We start from the raw sequence: 19,239 nt of genomic DNA, 5'->3' as shown, positions 1-19,239 counted from the left end.
ACGTGTGCTTTTTCCTTCCTTGGGTACCCTGGTGTGAGATTATTCATGCCTGTGTTTTTGTGGGTGTACTTAACCTTCTCAGGTTGGAGTTTTCCTTCTACTATCTTCTGTAGGGCTGGATTTGTGGATAGATATTGTTTAAATTTGACTTTATCATGGAATATCTTGTTTTCATCTATGGTGATTAAATTTTTTTTGCTGAGTATAGTAGTCTGGGTTGGCATCTGTGGTCCCTTAGAGTCTGCAGCACATCTGTCTAAGCCCTCCTGGCTTTTAGAATCTCCATTGAGAAATCAGGTGTGATTCTAATAGGTCTGCCTTAATATGTTACTTGGCCTTTTTCTCTTGCAGCTTTGAATATTCTTTCTTTGTTTTATGTGTTTAGCATTTTGATTATTATGTGACAGGGGGACTTTCTTTTCTGGTCCAATCTGTTTGGTGCTCTGTAAGCTTCTTGTATCTTTATAGGCATATCCTTCTTTAGGTTAGGAAATTTTTCTTCTATGATATTGTTTAAGCTGGGAATCTTTTCCTTTAGGTTTGGTCTTTTCATGGTATACCAGATTTCCCAGAAGTTTGTGTCAGGAATTTTTTAGATTTAACATTTTCTTTAACTGATATATCATGTCATTTTCTTTGACCAGTGTATCGATTTCTTCAATCGTATCTTCTACGCCTGAGATTCTGTTCGTGATACTGTTGTAGATCTTGCTTGCTTACCTCCATTTTCCAATTCCAAAATTTCCTCAATTTGTCTTTTTCTTATTGCTTCTATTTCCATTTTCAGGTCTTGAGCAGTTTTATTCATTTACTTCAACTGTTTGTTTGTGGCTTTCTTGACACTCTTTAAAGAATTTATTGACTTCCTCCACTTTTTCGATTGTCTTTTCCTCTTTTTCTTTGAGGGATTTTTTATTTCCTTTTTAAGGATTTCTGTCATTTTCATAAAGTTGTTGTTAAGGTTATTTTCTTGTCTCTCAGCTGTGTTGGAATATCCAGCGTTTGCCATCATGGAATAGCTGAGCTCTGTGGTAACACATTGCCTTGGCTGTTGTTGATTGTACTCTTACACTGGTGTTTAGGCATCTGGATTTGGAGTGATTATTGATCGAGGTGCCAGTTTCTGGGTTTGTCCTTATTGAATGGGTGTTTTCTTCCTTGGTTTCTCTTTCTCTCTGGTCTTCTGGCTGGAGTGGCCTGGGGTTGAGTGTTGGCCTGCCCTCTCTAGATTGCCTTCTCAACATAAAGGTAGAGATATGGACAGCTGCTTTGAGAGACTCCACTTTTCATGTGGCTACTTGTGTATTTTATCAGCTGTACTGTGCTGTTATTGGTGGGTTCTGATGGATGACTTCCTAGTAACTAATCTACGTAGTTTATGATCCTTATGAATAAAAGTACACCAACCAAACGTGCGGGTGCTGAAACTTTCTTCCTGAGGGTTTCCTCGTGCTTGTGTTTTGGGAAGTATTATAGTGGTGATGGTGCTGTGTGCCAGATGGAATCACTGGGACCCTCCCAGAAAAGACCAAAGAAGGGTGCTTCCTTCAACTGTGTATTTTAAAATGCCTTATTTGGAATCAGAAAAAAAATGTTTTTTCATTTGCATGGAGAAAAGTCATATTAATAGATCATTAAGTATATCACACACACACTCCTGGGCAGGCCCTATGCCCTGCCAAGGGTAGTTAGCCAACACACACACACACACACACACACACCTCCATGTTTCTTTGTTTCTGGACTTTTTGTTTAGTTATTGTTTTGGGTGTTTGTTTGTTTGTTTGTTTGTTTGTTTTGTCTTATTGGTTTTTGCCTTTTTGTTCTGTTGTTCGCTTTTGTGTTTTGTGTGTTTCTTTCTTTTTGAAAGAGAAAGAGAGCAAAAAGTTGGATGGATAGGGAGTTGGGGAGGCTCTGAGAGGAGTTGGGAAAGGGAAGACATGATCAGAATTTCTAAAATATTCCCAAAGAAGGAAAAAAGAGAAAACTTAGTTATAAGTTTCTTCTAAGATGCCCTGGGGTTCTCTCTGCACAGAAGCACATGGTGGGTAAGATAAAGAAGTAGGCACATTTTAAAATCCCATAATGTTAATTATGCTTTTGAATAATCTGTGCTTACTCCTGGAATGAAGATGCATAGTCATATATGTGTTTGGGTTTCCATCAAGTATGTATTATGAAAAGTCAAACTGAGTACAGAATCCACTTCAACTTGACAGAATGTGAGGTGTAGAGTCCCACCTTCAGCCTTTAGCCTAGACAGTCCTGCCCACCATGCAGCCCCCATTTCTCCAGCTGCATCCTGAAACCCCAGAAAGAGCTCCAGGCCTCAGGGCCCTTTCCTGGACACACATCCCTCTGAGCCTGTTCTCCTACCCTCTTATTGTGTGCTGCTAACTCCAGCTTCAGGGTCCAGCAGAAATCTATCTCCTCCCAGTGGCTTGTGTGGCTACTTACTCATATGACCCTCTGGTTCTCAATAGCACAAGGTTTCTCTGTCCCTGCCCTTGTCATTTAAACAAGGGAAAGGCCTTGTCTTGTTTACCTCTTTGTCTCTTACCTAAGGGCTGGCTTTAGGTGACAAATACTTGGTAAACATTTGTTTGCAAAATTGAATTTTCCCATCTCTGTTTCCTGTCCTAGTCTTCCTTCATGTAAAGTTCTACTTTTTAAAAGTCAGATTAGATGTCTTGCAGCAATTTTTTAAATAGAAGCTTTTGATTTTCTCGTAGAGGGAGATGGCCAATGTCAAGTCTTCCCACACAGCTAATGCCCCAAACCATCAACGTTGTTCCTCAGGAAGCCATTCTGTGCCTCATTGCCTTGCTGAAAATATAACAGCATTGTCTGAGCCTGACTCAGCTTGAATGCCATTAAAGAGTAATGAAGGGAAGAGTTACATAAAAGGTCCAAGTTATTACTGTAAATGCATTCGAAAGATCACTCTAGTGCTGAATTATCTTATGAGCATTCTGAGCTCCACTGTAACAAGATTTTGTCTTTCCTTCTGACTTTTTAAATACAAATGTATTGTGAATTACCTAAGTTGTGCTTTAAAATGGCGTGTGCCTGACTCTCGTTCTTACCAGATACCTGTCAGAAGGTTTGAAAGGGGCTGAGATCCTATGAGTAGGGGCTGCCAGGCAGTTCTGGAGTGAATGATCATAGGACTGAACTTCAAGTACACAGATTGTGAGATTGTCCCTGTAGGTAACATATGTTCAGAGTGCTTACTAACCCTGAACTGTATTAGCCAGCTGATTATGTGTGTGATCTCCCAGAAGACTCTGAATATTTTAGGGACAAAACCCAGGAGTCAGAAGCTGGTTATTCTATGTCTCATACAAATATGAACCAGGCACAGGAAATTTTAGATTGCTTAAAGTTAACTAGAAGTTTAAAATGTTTCTGAGGACTGGAAAGGTGGCTCAGTGGCTAAGAACACTGGAGTTTAGTTCTTAGCACCCACCCCAATCAGCTCACAAGCTGCTTTTAACTCTCACTCCAGGGAATCTGATGGCCCCTTCTGACACACATGAACATAAAAACACATAAACAAAAAATGAAGATAAATCTTTTATATAGGCTTTTGATTCTGAAGTCATGGTTTAAGAAGCTCCAGCAGGGAGCAGTGCTGGTGACATTAGTGAGAACAGACCAGAACAATCTTAGGAGTGCCTGCTCAGCGCTGGTGTCTCTGTACTTGCAGGAAAGCATCAATGGTTTGCTAGTCCACATTTTCCGAAGTTACTTTTAGGAGAGAGGCTAACAAAAATGTTGAAAAGCTGTCAGTAGTGAAAGTCTGTTAGAAACAAAGCAAAACAAAACTTTAAGGTTGTCTCATGTGCCTTCTGTGTCACGCGCAGGGAGAGCCATTTATACGGGTACACCTGAACCCTACAATCCCAGGGCTTGAGAAGCAGATGCAGCCAGAGCCTGTGAGTGTAAAGCCAGCCTGGTCCACATAAAGAGACCAGGACTACATAGCGAAAGGCTGCCTCAAAAGAAAATAATCACAGCAGAAAAAAAAAACATGCACACTGTCATTTTGAATGACACACATTGTCTTTCTTCAATTAGTGTGACCTGCCAGGCACTGGTGGCACCCACCTTTAATCCCAGCACTCAGGAGGCAGAGGCAGGCAGATCTCCTTGGGTTCGAGGCCAGTCAGGTCTACAGAGCTAGTTTTAGGACAGACAAGGCTACATGGTGAAGCCCTGTCTTGAAAAACCAAAATTAAATTAAAGTAAATTAAATTCAAAAAAATTAGTTTAACCTAATTACGTTTTCTTACTCTCATCCTCCATCATCTGTCATTTGTTATATCAATGAGCAAGTAATATACAAATACCACTTTATGTAAATCATTTTACTTAGACATGAGGTAAATAAACCAAGATTCTTATAACCCTTTATTAAAAAAACAAAACAAAACAAAACAAAAAAAAAAAACAGAGAAATTCAGGGCTGGAGGTCTTAGAGGTTAAGAACTCTGGTTTATCTTGTAGAGAACCTGAGTTCAATTTCCAATACCACATGGTGGCTCCCAGCCATCTAAAGCTGTCTTTGAATTGCTGCAGACACTAGCACATATGTGATACACAAACCTGCATGCAAGCAAAACACTCATACACATAAGATACAATAAAAACATTAAAAATAACAAATTCAAAATTCCTGAGGGCAGAGTCCGGGTATTGGCATTTGTGATGAATGTGCGTGTGTGTCTGCGCCCCTGCACGTATGTGGGAGACAGCTTTCAGGAGTTGCTCCTCCATTTCCACTTTGAGCTGGGGTCTCCTTGTTTGTTTCTGCTGCAATGAACACTCTAGGCGAGATGGCCTGTGAGCTTCCAGGCCTTCTCCTGTCTCTGCCTCCCGCCTCCGCGCCAGAGTCCTGGAATTAGGGATGTGTATAAAAGTCACTTTTATTTGCCTGTTCCAGTTGCCTCAAGGCTTCCTGCCTCCGTCCGCTAACCACGGCCTAGTCCTGGAGGCTTCCAGCCTCCGTACAATCCAACCCGGGCCTAGAAAGCTTCCAGCCTCTGAGACTTACTGCTGAATAAGCTCACCCTTGTTCTTACTGAGCTCTGGGCTGGCTGGTTCAATTCAGCTGTCCTGGCTCAAACCTCTCTCGCAGATAACTTATTCGGTCTGGCTTCTCTTTCAGCCTCTGAATTGCTCTGCTTGGCCGCTAACTCCAGCAGTCTTTTCTAATCTTCTAGCTTCTTTCTCAATCTCTGGCTCATTTGGTCTTCACCTGAGTGCTTTCTCTGCAGTCTATCTCTCTATTACTGTCCTAGTAAAACTTCCTCTTCTTTTCTTGTGAGAGTTAGGCATATCCTATTCTGTCAAATCTTTCTCTGATTCGTCTCTATTTCTGCCACTCAATTAGACATCACTTTCAAACATGGGTGTTTCCTGCTACAAACTAACTTCTACCTTTATTGTTTGGGATTAAAGGCGGGTACCACCTTGCCTGGATCTAAGCTTTTCCTTACCTGAAACTTGCTTTCTACCAGTCTGGCCTTGAACTCAGATCTGCTTGCCTCTGTCTCCTGGATTAAAGGTGTGTTTGTATTTCAGCCGGATCACACAGACTCAGAAGATCTTGGATGTGATCTCTTGCCAGAGCAGCCATGTTCTGAATTAAAATTTTTTTGCAGATATGTGCCACTAAATGCAGCTAAGTATCAAACTCAGGTCATCAGTGTGCAAACTCGGGTCAGCTGGTGTGCAAATCTAATACTTTTACTCCTGAGCCATCTCTCCCACTCTAATCTTTGTTTCTTCAAATTTTTCCCTAACAAATTCTGTCAAGCCTTATTTAAGAGAAAGACAGCATGCTTGGCACCTCAGGAAATACAAAGTGCACACCATGCTTTGTAGGACTTTTGTCTTGTGTCCATGATGCTTTTGAGCTGGGATATATTTGATTGACAGGTCTTTGTAGAAGCATTAGTGGGAGTTTGGTCTGCATTTTGTTAGGTAGTCCAACCCAAGTTAGGAAAGGCTAATTGTCCTGGTAGGTAGGCAAGCCTGGGGAGAAGACCTGGTGCAGTCTCTTTTTGACACGATCTGCTTCTAAAGCTGCCAAGACACTTGGCACTGACTTCTTTGGACTCAGAAAAGACTTCTGAGTCTTTTGGACTTGCCACATTTTAGTTAGCCATCAGCAAACAGGTGGCCTGGGAATAAGGAGAGAAAACTATCATTCATGTGTTCACCTCAGTTTCACTGAAGAAAGTGCTGGGGGTTCTGCCCCCAGAGAGCTTGCAGGTTAATATAATAGGAGAGAGAATGAGGAACAGAGGGAAAGGAAAAAGAGAGAGAATATGTTTTCATACAAAACTTGATTTCTGTTTGTTCTGTATGGAGACAGGAATGACTTTTTGAGAGGGTATAGGCAAGCTAGGCCTTAAAGGTGCAGAAGTATGTCAAGCTGGGGAGAGGGATGTCAGAGAACACAGCCTGAGAAGGGGGCAGAGAGAAAGGTCTTGACTCTATGGGGAACTGTTGAGCTGCCTCCGCCTAAGGTGCAGGGGAGAATTGCAAACCAGGCATGTGAGGAGGGCAGGACCTGAATTATCCAGAGCCTTCTGCTTCTTTAGAGAAAGGAATAGATATGAAAATAGGTACAGTCTACAGAACTGGTGATTAAGAGAGATATGGAGGGCAATGATGACATTCATTTGGGGCTGTTGTAGTCCTTACTGGTCATCTTCTAAACTTTATGAGTGTCACTGTCCCTGCCTCACCCTGAGCTATTCTCTCCTTAGGGACTCAACCCTCAGGCCTTTGAAGGCCCTGTACTACACTGTGCAGTGTGGGAAGAGACAAGGAAAGATGAGCTCAGGATATGGAAAGCCCTGGTATGGCTAGAAACGCTGCTGCCCAGTGCCTGGGGTGAGATGGACAGCCTAAGGTTGCTCACAATCAGATGGAATGAGACTTTCAACTACAGCTTAGCTGGCACCAACCGCCTTCTAAGTTCTTTCTTTCTTTTTTTCTTCTTTTTCTTGGCTGTGTCATACTAGAGTGATGTGTTTGCCTCTCTACATTTTCACTTGTAAGGCACAAAACAGTTCAAATATATGGGGTTTTTCTCTCCAAAATCAAGCTCTAACACATGAAACTTGGTCTTCTCTTTCTGTTATTTTTTTTCGGAGATTTTAGGGTTTTTTTTTTGGGGGGGGGACGTTATGGTATTCTGCTTGGGTAGCTAATAAAGTGCAAGCAGATTGCTAACATTCTCACCCTGGTGAGAAATATGTGGGAACTGTCATCCCAAGTTTTCTGAACCCAAGGCATGCTGTTGGCTAGTAATGTCTAGCCTTATCCAGGATTTGGTAAAAGGCGAATAAGAGCTTTTTACTGAAAATACCCAAGAGCCCCTGTGTTGGGCTTTAGAAAGTGACAAGCTAGTGTTTTTTGTTTGTTTGTTTTTTGACGTTAGACTTGAAACCTAGAATTCTAAAGTAACTAAGGGGGAAAAAATCAAAGAGCTGACAATCTGCACAAGAAGGAAGCAAACTGTCACAAGCATACCATTAGTAGGCAGAGGCTAAGGTCAACACAAGTCAAAAGAGAGCCTGGCTTTTACTCTAAGAAGCTGATGATTTCTTTCCCACCGCTCTTACAGCTCAAATGCTTATGGCCAGGTAAGCGGCTCTGTGAGGTCAGAGAAAGCTTCCTCAGCTTCATACCTGATGGTCTTTGGTTTTTTGAAACAGTCTTACTTTGTAAACGTGGCTGGATACTATGTAGTCTGGGCTGGCCTCCTACTTAACTATATAGCTCAGGCGAGGCTCAAACTAATGGCAGGCAGCCTGCCTCAGCTTCCCAAGTGCTGGGATTACAGGCATGCACTACCACAGCTTTTGGCTGACTTGACCTGATTCCCTTTGCCCACATTCAAAAGAAATGTCTAAAAGTATTTGGCCCTTTATCAGTAAACCAGCAATTATCCACAAATCCAACGGAGGGCAATCATAAGATCTCAACAATTTCAAAAAATACTGTTGTACATCAAACCCCACAGAACATGAAAGAAAATAATTGTCATCTGAGTACCAGCTGCATGCATGCCATGTTGCTTAGATACAGTACACAAGAGGAGATATGTCAGAGAATTCCTTCGGTGATACCCATGAGTACTCTGAGTTCCTCCTTGCTTTCTGCTTTTCTTTGATATTAGCTGAGACGTTCAATCCTTGCCACATTTTATGAAATCAGTGTTCTTATCCTTAGTTTCTAGGTGAGAGTGATTGAGGCTTAGAAGAATTAAGTCAATCAACTTCATTTGGCTATCAAATAGTGACACAAGAATGTAAACCCTGGGTGTGTCTTCTAAAAGTCCACATCGTTTCACCGTGGCACATGGGTGCCCCACTGCCACCACACACAGTCTCTTCCCAACCCCAAGTCTGGTTTAGCAATGCAAGCAACTTTGGGAGTTTGCCATAACTGTTAGTGAAATCCCTCTCCTGCTTTGGATCAAGCCCAGATCGGAGTAGACTAAGCCTGCCACCTTGAGGCAGTCCTGTAGGTGAAGGGTGTGAACTACATTCACGGGCAACTGGATGGCATGTCCCTGTGCCTTTAGCCAGCTGTCGGTCGGGCCCTCTGTGGGAGGACAAGCTGACTCCCACACATCCCCAGAAATGAAAGAATCTATCATAGCCCAACATCCGAAGAGGCAATCTTCATCTTTATAGGAATAAAATGAAGAAAGAGTGGCAAGTTGTAATTTTCTTCTCCTTCCCACCCCCGAACAATCTAGCTATATATTTTGCATGTGCAGCGCATTTGGGCATGACCTATGAAGGTAATTTCTATTCACTCGCTTGGTTTTGAGTGAGGGAAAGTCATGTTCAGAGATTCTGGTAGCACATAAATTAAAGCCTGAGCTGACTTATTGACATTCTGCAGCTGTGCAGATCCCACCCTAGGCTTCCTCTCATCAAAGGCTGTACTTGTAGAGCCAGTGCTGACTTATTAATAAAGATCGGGCCTTTATTTGATTATTTATCTAATCAAGATTCATCTTCAGTCTAAGCTCATTAAGCCTGCTGCTAATGGAGGGTGCTTGAGGTGAAATTACGCTCAGTGTCACGGAGTCCAGGCTTCAGGGGCCAAGACAGAGAGAGCACATGGTAAGCACAGTAAGCTCCAGTCACTGGGGGTGGGGTAGTGCATGTGAACTGTGTGCTCACCAATGAGAACAGGCACATTTCACAAGGTTAGCTTTGAATGCGGTAATTAAATACACTCGGCAGCAGAGCGAAGGTGACAGCACTCTCATTATCCCAGACAGTCAAGAGTGAAAAGCACTCTGCTTGTGTCACACGGGGGCAGCAGCTCTGAAGGACCTTTCTGTGGGACTTTGGAGTTAGAACCAAGCTGCTGGTGCTCTGCGTGCCCCAGCCTGACTCCCGGTGACTTCTGTCTAGACTGCTTGTTTCGGTGCTCCCTGGTCTAACGTGCCTGCAGCACAAGCTAGCCCCAAAGCAACACTCCTGCCTCTCACAGGGGGAGTTTCTTCATCATCTTCTTACCTTGCAGGGCTCTGCTGCTACAGATAAACCCTCTTCTGCTTGACTTCTTGGCCAATAGTAGGAATTTCCATTTTTTTGAAGGCTAAGAAATGTCCCACCACCGCCGCCCCACACTGAAAGTGGTCCTGCCCACGAACACAGAGCCATGCTGAGGCCAATGTGTTTTCTTCTCCAAAACACAGCAGTTCAGACTCAGCTTCATAATAGGCTAGATTGTTCAGCTAAGCATATAAGAGAGAAGGCAGTGTCCTGAGTTCATAGTCTCGGTCTCTGTGTTTATGCTGAGAGAACTGGCTAGGTAACATCTGTAAAGAGAGGAGACCCCTCCAGTCTTTATCACCTTCAGAAAGTGGCTTAAGACCCACTTATTGTGAAGTACGCAGCTCCCATTGCAGCCCCCCTGGATTCATTGAGTACTGTATGGCAGGCTTAGTCATGAGAATATGACCTTTGCCCTCCATGAGCTTACAGAACCCAGACCCAGAGAGGCAGGGAATACAGTGAGGAAAGAGTGGCCAGGGAGAACATGGGGAAGGAACATTTCTTATTCATTCATTCTTTCCTGACACATGATGTGTCAGGATCTCTGGGAGGTGATGAAGGTGGGATCAGAGAAAGAGACAAAGAAATGGGTGATGATGAAGGTGCTGCCTGGCTAGTTCTGTAGAGTCGAGTCTAAGTAGCAATGAGGAAGAGAGACAAGGAGGCTATATGTTCAACTTCTCAGCGAGTAGAATCTATAATAAAGGCTCTAAGTATTTTTTTATTTTTGGATTTGTGATAAACAGTATACCCCACTGATGATAAGCAGTCATTACCCCATATATGTAGTAGCTCTTCCAGGACCATCCTCCCAGGGGGCTGGTACAGTCAAGGCCAATACTTTACAATCCTCCCATGACATACAAAGATCAGCGGTAGATCTGAATGGAGGGGGGTAACAATGAGAATGATTGCAAATACGAGAGTGTCCCTTCTTCCAGGGAATCTGCCTCAGTCTCCGGAGCTGACCTGTAAGTCAAGAACCATGACCCTTTTGTCTTGGGACTTAGGAGGTATCTTAGTTAATTTTCTACTTCTGTGATAAAATACTATGACCAAGGCACCTTATAGAAGGGTTTATTTTGGATTACCATTCCAGAGAGATAAGAGCCCATTACCATGGAGGGGAAGCTTGAGACCAGGCTAGCATGGCAACTGGAGCAGCAAGCCAAGCGCTCACACCTCGAGCTACAAACAGGAAACTGAGAGCAAGCTGGGAGCAGCACGAGTCTTTGAACTCTCAAAGCACACAGAGATCCGCCTGCCTCTATTCACCCAGTATTGTGATTAAAGGTGTGCACCACCATTCCCTGCCTTTGCTCCATTAATTTCTTAAAAAGCAGGGGTAAAAGCCTTATCAATCTTTTAAAACTCTTTATCACTTAGCATTATCTTGGCAAAAATGAACATTTAGTGATCACTTGTTGAATAAGCCATGGGCTAGTAAGGGAGGAGCCTGGACATTTCACCTTCCAGTCTTTCTGGTCTCCCTCTAATCTCAAACCTGAAATTTACCTAAGAGCCCTTCTTTTCGAATGGAAAAGTATCCATGCAAGTGAAGATGAGAAGCCAGCTTGCAATGATGAGTCATAAAAAAGATAGTTCTTGATAGCTACATCAGTGAGCTCATTGCTCACAATGAGGCAGGTGTCTAAGTCATTCAACCAATATTCTTACTGGAAAGGGAGTACTTTATGAACCAACATTGCAGGACCTATGCGGAATAAATCTTATGCCTAAGCAGTGATGGGAAATGCTGCATTACAATGACATTAAACTTGTCTGTGAAACATATGGAAGACATTGCTGTCACTTAGAAATTACCTTTGAAATGGGTGACAAAGAAAAGTCAAGGCCATCGGGCCTGTGCTGCCAACAGTGCTAGGGGAGGAGGATGTCCCCTGTGAGGCTTCTGCTCCCAAACACCCCATTTCTGTGCTTCATTCTCTTAGGTGGAATTGGCTGTGTGGGCCGAGACAGGGGACAAGTTCGGAAATGCCTTGATGTGGTTGAGATCTACAACCCTGATGGAGACTTCTGGCGGGAAGGCCCGCTTATGCCGACTCCCCTCCTCTCACTGCGAACCAATTCCACCAACGCGGGCGCCGTGGATGGAAAGCTCTATGTCTGCGGGGGATTTCACGGAGCAGGTACTGGCCCTCCTATAAATATATCATGAACCTTTCACCTCCACTATCTGACTTGATGGTCAGAGCTTGCTCTCCAGAGTAGTGAGACACTGGCAAGGGTCTGGCTTTCAGAGCCCAGCAGCCTCCAACAGATCCCTAGATTCTCTGGGGCTTCCCCTCCATGAAATGGTGAGGATTATCTGGGTTCAAGTTTAGCATCTAGCACATGGCAGCCACTGGACCCATAGTAGTTGAGTATGAAAAGAAAAGAAGTAGAAGAGGAAGGCAAAGAAAGATTTCCAAACAAGAGGGGCCTGGAAGCAGAGGAATGGCTAGATGTGGTGAGTGTTATGTTTTCAGCTACCAATTCGGAAGACCCTTACGCTGCCCACTACCATCGAGTGAAGTAAATTTCTCAAAAGCATTTCTAAAATGATGCCCAGTGTATACACTTACTGCTGAGTGTACACATCCCATAGCATCATTGCGCTCCGCAGTACGGTACAAAGAGGCTTTTAAGCATGCACAGATCTAGAAGCCAGTGTCTCTAAAGCCTCATTGCATCAGTGAATAAGGCAGAAGAAAGCCTTCACAGTAGACTGACTAGCTGATTCTGACCTCACCAACCGAGGTGTTAGCCAATATATACCCGTGGGACACATGCCCCAGAGCACACACAATGTTGAAAGAACTCAGATTAAAATAAACTTGCCTTCATTTTGTAAGTAGTCTCAGGTAACTTAGAAAATGAGACTTTGATTGTGAATTAGAAAAGACTTAGTGAGTTAGGGATTTGGCTTTCTCGAGAAAGTACTTGTCTTGCAAACATGGAAACCTGAGTTCAATCCCCAAAAACACATGTTAAAAAGCCAGAAACATGGTGGAGCATTCTTGTGACTTCAGTGCTTGTGAGATGGGAGGCAGAGACAGGCAGATAGCTGGAGCTACCTGACCTAGCCTAGTTGGCAAAGTTCCAGACCAGTAAGGGATGTTTTAAAATTGCGTTGCAGTTTCTCTTTTAACACAGCTAGTGCCCAAATAATTGAGACTGAACTGTTAAATCTGTTTAATAAGCTTTACAGCACAACAACTTAGCAATATAAGTCTACATTAACCCTCTAAACTAGTCCGGCTTTCTCTTTGCCAAAATTCCCAAGATACTTTCATTTTATGGCTTTCTCTGCTCCAGCTATCATGTCTCCTGGACTACTCCCATTGCTCAATGCCAATTCCTCTCTCACCCACCCTGCCACTCTCTTCTCCTCTTCCCTCCTCTCCTGGCTGGTAGGAAGTCCAGCCCTATTCTCTACCCTGCTCAGTGATTGGCCATTAAGATGCTTTATTGGCATAATAGGGACAATTGGGGAGCAAAGTTTAGACAAGAGATTCTCAGAACAAGGACTGCAGCCAGATATGGGGGCATAGAAACCAGCATTTGAATCTGCACAGTGCACAATAATGTTATGCCTACACTCTCAACACTGAGGATATCCTCTGACCTACACACACACACACCTTCAACAGCAACCAAACAAGATACTTAGAAGATATATGAGTCAAATACAGAAACTTTTTGTCCTTTATTCAAACCTCTCATGAAAAGGTGTTTTTCAGATAGTCTGGACCAGGGTATTAGAGGATATTAAGGAGTTGTTTTAGGAATAATAATAGTATTGCATTTTATATAAGTCAAAATAAAAAGAATATTCTGGACAATTAGAAATTATATTTAGGCCAGGCATGGTGACACATGGTGGCATACACCTTGAATCCCAGCACCTGGGAGGCAGAGGCAGGTGGATCTCTGTGAGTTTGAGGCCAGCCTGGTCTACAAAGTGAGTCTAAGACAGCCAGGGCTACACAAAGAAGCTTTGTCTTGAAAATATGTATATATTTAAGTATTTGCAGGTGAAAATAATGTAAATATTTGCAAGTGAAAATGATGCACTATCTGAAATCTGCTCTACAGCAGATTTGTTTTTAAATTTAAGTATATGCATGTATGCCACATGAGTGCAGGTGACTTTGGAAGCCAGAAAAGAGTGTCAGATCCCTGGGAGATAGATTTATAGGTAGTTGTGAACCACCCAACAACCTGGGTGTTGGGAACTGAACTCAGGTTTTCTGAAAAAGAAGCAAGTGCTCTAAACCACTGAGCCCTCCCTGCAGCCCTCCAGCAGAAGGAGGAGCCACGATCCATTGTGGAACACTGTCGAATGAGGCAATTGTTAGAGCTGGGTTAGTGCCTTACAGGCTGTGCTGCCTTTACCGTTTCACTGCTGTGTGCTGTACAGTTCCTATGGTCCATTTGTCCTTCAGAGAACTTTCCCAAAAGGTCTTTAAATTTTTTTCATTACATTTTATTTATTGTGCGCAGTGTGTGTGGGTTCGATGGTTTGAGTGTGGAGGTCTGAGACCAGTCCAAGGGAGCTGGTTGAGGGTCCTGAGGATTGACACTTGAGGAAAAACACATAAAGCAGAGTAGCACGAAAAAGCAGGGACGATGCCAGGAGAGGCATCAGCCTGAAAGGTATAAGTAAATGCTGTGTTGAAGGGACAGGGAATGGAGAGTGAAGAGATTTACTGGAAATTAATACTTACAACAGAAATTGAATCTACACTAAAATGTTAGCAAAGATAGTTGAGGAAACATCCTAGAAATTACAGAATACCACAGTTTCTTATATGACTCAGTTTATCAAAATAGCTATAGCTTGTAGCCACATACATTTGGCTACTTTATATAGGTTCCTATAGTTACCATCCTTCTCCACCCTAGTCCCTTCCAACCTCCCAACACTAGGTGGGTTAAAGAAAGTGGGATAAAGAAAGTTGGAGGGGAAAGAGGGTGTAAGGAATAAAAGTCAGGAATAATTGTAAAAATCAGAGGAAGAGAAATGAAGTCAGGAGTCCCAGCCTTGAAGTAACAGAACCTCTGGCAAAGAGAACACAGAAAGAGCACAGAAATGTGTCATCCACAGAGTAGATTAATAAAAATCTCAGAACTGCAGCCACTAGTATAAAGGAAGCTACCAAATTCCATGGAAGCAGATACAAACTGACAAAGCCAAAGCACATCACTGTGACAGTAGAGACAAACAAAAGATTCTAAAATGTTCTGTCATAGGAAGTTTTTCCATTGAACATTTTAAATGCCATATTTAGCAGATCTCTGACAAGTTTGAGTACCAATTTCTAATAAGTATATCTGAGCTCAGCAAGCCTTGCTTATTTCTAGTTACTTGCTTTAGGCTTAACCTTGAAAATGTATACAGGAAACTAAATAAGACTTATTTCTGTAATTTAATCAAATTAGTACCTAAATTGACTACAAATATAGTTCTGAACATATTAAAGGTTAGTCGTCTTTAGCAGTTTATAATAAAAAATATCAATTTCTGAATTGAAGCTTTTCTAGTTTCAAAATAAAATTCTTAAATCATTAATACAGCCCATAAGGAGATTGGCAACTTTACTTTGCTAGTCCTTACATAATGCACCATTACAGAATACCACAGTTTCTTATATGACTCAGTTTATCAAAATAGCTATAGCTTGTTTCTAGCTATTTGCTTGCTCAAGTGCCTGTAATTTTTTTCTTAGTTTAGGGCCATTGCTCTAGCAATACAGGCTTGTCAGTCAACCATTTTAAGGATAAGGCCATTGGTTTTTCAGCAGTGGCCCCTCTTATATTGGAAACTCAATCCTTGTGATGGCAAAGCTTGTGATTATTCTTGATGATACATAGCAATACCTCCCAGGAACATCAACTATTTCCCTCTAATTTCATCATGAGCTGTCTCTGGGGTTAGAGAAATATTAGAGTACCCCATTGTTGTAAATGATTCCTTTCCCATGAGTTTATGGGCAGGTCTCAACTTCCCTGTTTGCCCTTCTGGTCCCATTATACACTTCGTTTTATTTGAGATGACTTACCAGTTCCTACAAACTGTCTATAAAGCTTTTGCAGTGGCCATTTTGAATACCAGGATTTGGGGGAAAATGATAGTCACATTAGCTTCTGTATCCACCAAACCTTCTATTTCAAGACCATTCACTTGCACTTTGGACTCTGATCATTAACCAGTGTTTGCCAGAATACACATTTTCCAGTACTCCTAAATCCCCGTTCTTTCTACTGCAGAAACTTTGCCCTTAATGTAGCAGCTGAGAAATTCTATCCCCTGCATTAATTTGAATATCTTTTTTACATATGCCATAATTTTAGTTTCTTCTTTGACATCCCCATCTATAATACCTGGATGCACAATGAATCCTTGGGAAGTTAATCCACTTTTTCCCAAGCTCATTCCTACTGTCCCTGAAGGCAAAATACCATAAACTCCAGTGGTTAATTTGTAACATTAAATTTTGGGAGATAGTGTAAGAGGTTTATCTGTGGCCAAATTTAGAACAGCACTGCCTTCAGTAGCACGCATGAGATCAGCAATGCTTAATTGCAGGTTTTCTGCCTGCTTATTATCTCCTGGCTGACCAGAGGGAAATGGCTCATAGTTTTTGCCACAGAGCCTCAAGCTCTCAGGCCCCAGTTTTACAAGAGATTACCTTGGATATCTTTCTTGGACATGCACTCATTGGTCCAATGATATATCTTGCCACAAGATCCATAAACCCCGGGGAAACCTCAGAGTTCTCAGAGAACCGACTGCCACCAGAAACAGCTTGTTCACATCTCCAGTGGAAAGTACCATATTTCTTAGAGTGAACATACCAGACATTTTGAGATCTGGCGCAGAAAGTACCATATTTCTCACAGTTACCACACTGGGCATTTTGAGATCTGAGGCTTTTAGAAGCTTGCTCACAACTTCTTTGTAAATGGCCAGATTGCCCACAATTAAAGCACTGGGCAATTTGATATCTGAGACCTCTAGCTATAGCTTATCCTATGTTATTGCCATGATGCTTGTGAGAGCCAGTACCAGTCATGTCTCTTATCTACTCATCCTTTGGCACTGCCCTGCCTTTAACGGTCTGATAACTTCTTTTACATTCAGTATTCACGCTCTCAAACACCAAGGTCTCTATCAACACCTGTCTTGCATCAGGTTCTGCTATAGCTTTGTTTACAGCTGAAACCACTCTTTGCAAGAAATCTGTAAAAGATTCTCCAGAGCTTTGTTCAATCTTAGTGAATGAGGTGGACCTTTTCCTGGGTTCCTCAACTTTACCCCAAGCTCTTAAGGCGACAAAATGACATCAAATCAAACCATGAAATAAAATCTGTTATTGTAAATCAGAATAATGCCCTTCAGACCTTTCCATTCTTGGGGAATAATTTTTTAGGGGGTAGCCCAGTTACTTAATATGTGTTTAGCAAAAGGGGAATGCACTCTGTAGGAAAAACACCTCTTTAAAACAGCTCCGATCTATCATTGCTATAGGACACCACGTTATCTCATCATAAACATGATCAGCACCATTAACAGGCCTGTGCTGTACAATTACTGGGGGAAATGATGGTGATTTTGTAATTCCAGGACACCCCTCCTCTGGTGGTACAGTTGGCTCCAGATTAATCCTTCTTTCAAAACCAGAGGCTTTGCTTTAACCCTGTGGGCCTCCCTCTCATCTCAGCTGCACACCCAGATCCCCACCCACCCAGGGGCATCGGGACCTGAAACAGAAGGTTTGCAGCACTGGCTGGGGCCACTGGTTTCTTCCTCTTTCATCCTATGGGAAGCTCCCATTCTTCTGCTCAGTCACCAGGGCTGAGCCCTTTGTTCCTCTCTTTTCCAGCGCTCTTCACTTTCTAATCACTTCCACCTCTACCCATAACTTTTCCAGTTGCATAGTCAACTCTGCAACTTTTTCATACATTTTTTCTGTTTCTCAGATTTTTTTCATTTCCATTTGCAACTTTTCAAACTGCTCAGCCATTCTCCAACCTTCTTTGAGACAGAATACAGAAAAAAAATAGAAGAAAAAATAGAAAATTCTCTTTAGGAGCAAAGCAGGAGAGAACCCAGCGGCAGCTGCTGCAATAAACTTTTTGCTGACATCCTGAAACAGAATATTCATCCCTTCTTCCCTTTCTGCTTCCTCTACAGCATTAGTAATCAGATTTCCCATTCTGCCTAGCCTCAAGTTTGGGCATCACTTGTAGCCATACTTCGACTACTTTATTTGGGTCCCTACATTTACCAACCTTCTCTACCCCAGTCTGTTCCAACCTACTAACACTAGGTGGGTGATAAGTTAGAAGAGAAGAGGGTGTAAACCTTTTTAGACTACGTCCTGCTAATTAGGGGTGTTGAGTTTCTTGGGGCAAGTCTGACCTTCCTTGTCAGAATACCAGCAAACGGCAATCCAGCAATAGCAAAAGCCACAGCAGGAACCAAGAGCAGCCAGGGCAGCATCAGGGAAAGCAGCAGCCACCACAGGCCCTCTCGGGAGTTGCCAGAATTCCAAATGTAAACTATCTGGCAAAATCACTCCCCTGCTAGAGCACAAGTCAAATTATAGTTAGCTGCTGTGGAGAATCTGAAGCAGCCCCATATCCCACACCTGCGATTAAAACAAAAACATATTCACATAACATAACTGGGTTTTTAAAGAAACAAACATTCTCACTACAACAGCTTAACAATGTTAGCAAGGACAAGAAGGTTAGACATTTTTTTTTTTTTTGACAGGGTTTCTCTATTTAGCCCTGGCTGTTCTGGAACTAGCTCTGTAGACCAGGCTGGCCTTCAGCTCAGAGATCTGCCTGTCTTTGCCTCTGCCTCCTGAGTGCTGGAATTAAAGGCATGTGCCACCACATCTGGCTCTAGACATTCATTTTTAAATCAGTCTCTGTTAGCCTGAATAGACCTTGGGGAAGAAGAGACTCTTTGCCAGCTGCTTAGGTCTTGTTGACTCTTAAGATAGGAATATCCCAGTTTTGGGTATTTAGTACTTGGTGCTCATAGTTGTGGCCCTAATTTTTAACTTTTTAATTTATCTATTCATCAAGATTACATACTACTAATAAAAATGCCATAATAAAATATCTTCATAAAGTTAAATATTTTAAAAGCTGTTCCTTAAAATTATTCTGGTTTTTAAAAATTTATAATTTCTGTAAAACTTCAAATTTTCCTTTAAAAAAAAAAGCTTAAAATATCTCAACTGTGTGCTCCTGTAATATCAACTATGAAGTACCTTTTTTATTTAAAGAGGAAGATACAAGCACAACCACAAGCTGCACAAGGCAAAAACAAGCTTCCAATAGTGCAAACAATTCAATGTTCAGTATCTGAGATTCATTCATAATTGGGAAGCTGCTCTGGCCCCACCGTCTGCAGCATACGTAGGCTGTCTTCTAGATCCCAGCCAGCTCCATGACCCCTTCATGTCTTTAAAACCAATTCACCTGGCTTACTCATGTTACAAAGTTTGGCTGCCAGCAATGCACATTTTTGTATATGAACACATGGAGGTACTTTGATATCTTATCAAACAAGCACTGTTTTTAAATGCTAACTTTCATAAACATTGTTTTCAGGACA

The 19,239-nt window shown here is 42.3% G+C and overlaps 1 protein-coding gene across 1 annotated transcript in view; it reads left to right on the top strand.

The window, feature by feature from the left end:
• Nucleotides 1-19,239, top strand: part of Kbtbd12 (kelch repeat and BTB domain containing 12) — a 73,543-nt gene that overhangs the window by 28,829 nt on the left and 25,475 nt on the right. The window contains exon 5 of the mRNA XM_021659212.2: nt 11,552-11,749. Coding sequence (XP_021514887.1) covers nt 11,552-11,749 — 198 coding nt within the window. The remainder of the gene's footprint in view (nt 1-11,551; nt 11,750-19,239) is intronic.

Source organism: Meriones unguiculatus, chromosome 5 (assembly GCF_030254825.1).
Source record: "Meriones unguiculatus strain TT.TT164.6M chromosome 5, Bangor_MerUng_6.1, whole genome shotgun sequence".
NCBI classification, from domain to species: Eukaryota; Metazoa; Chordata; class Mammalia; order Rodentia; family Muridae; genus Meriones; species Meriones unguiculatus.
This window is presented reverse-complemented; position numbering and strand designations above follow the sequence as displayed.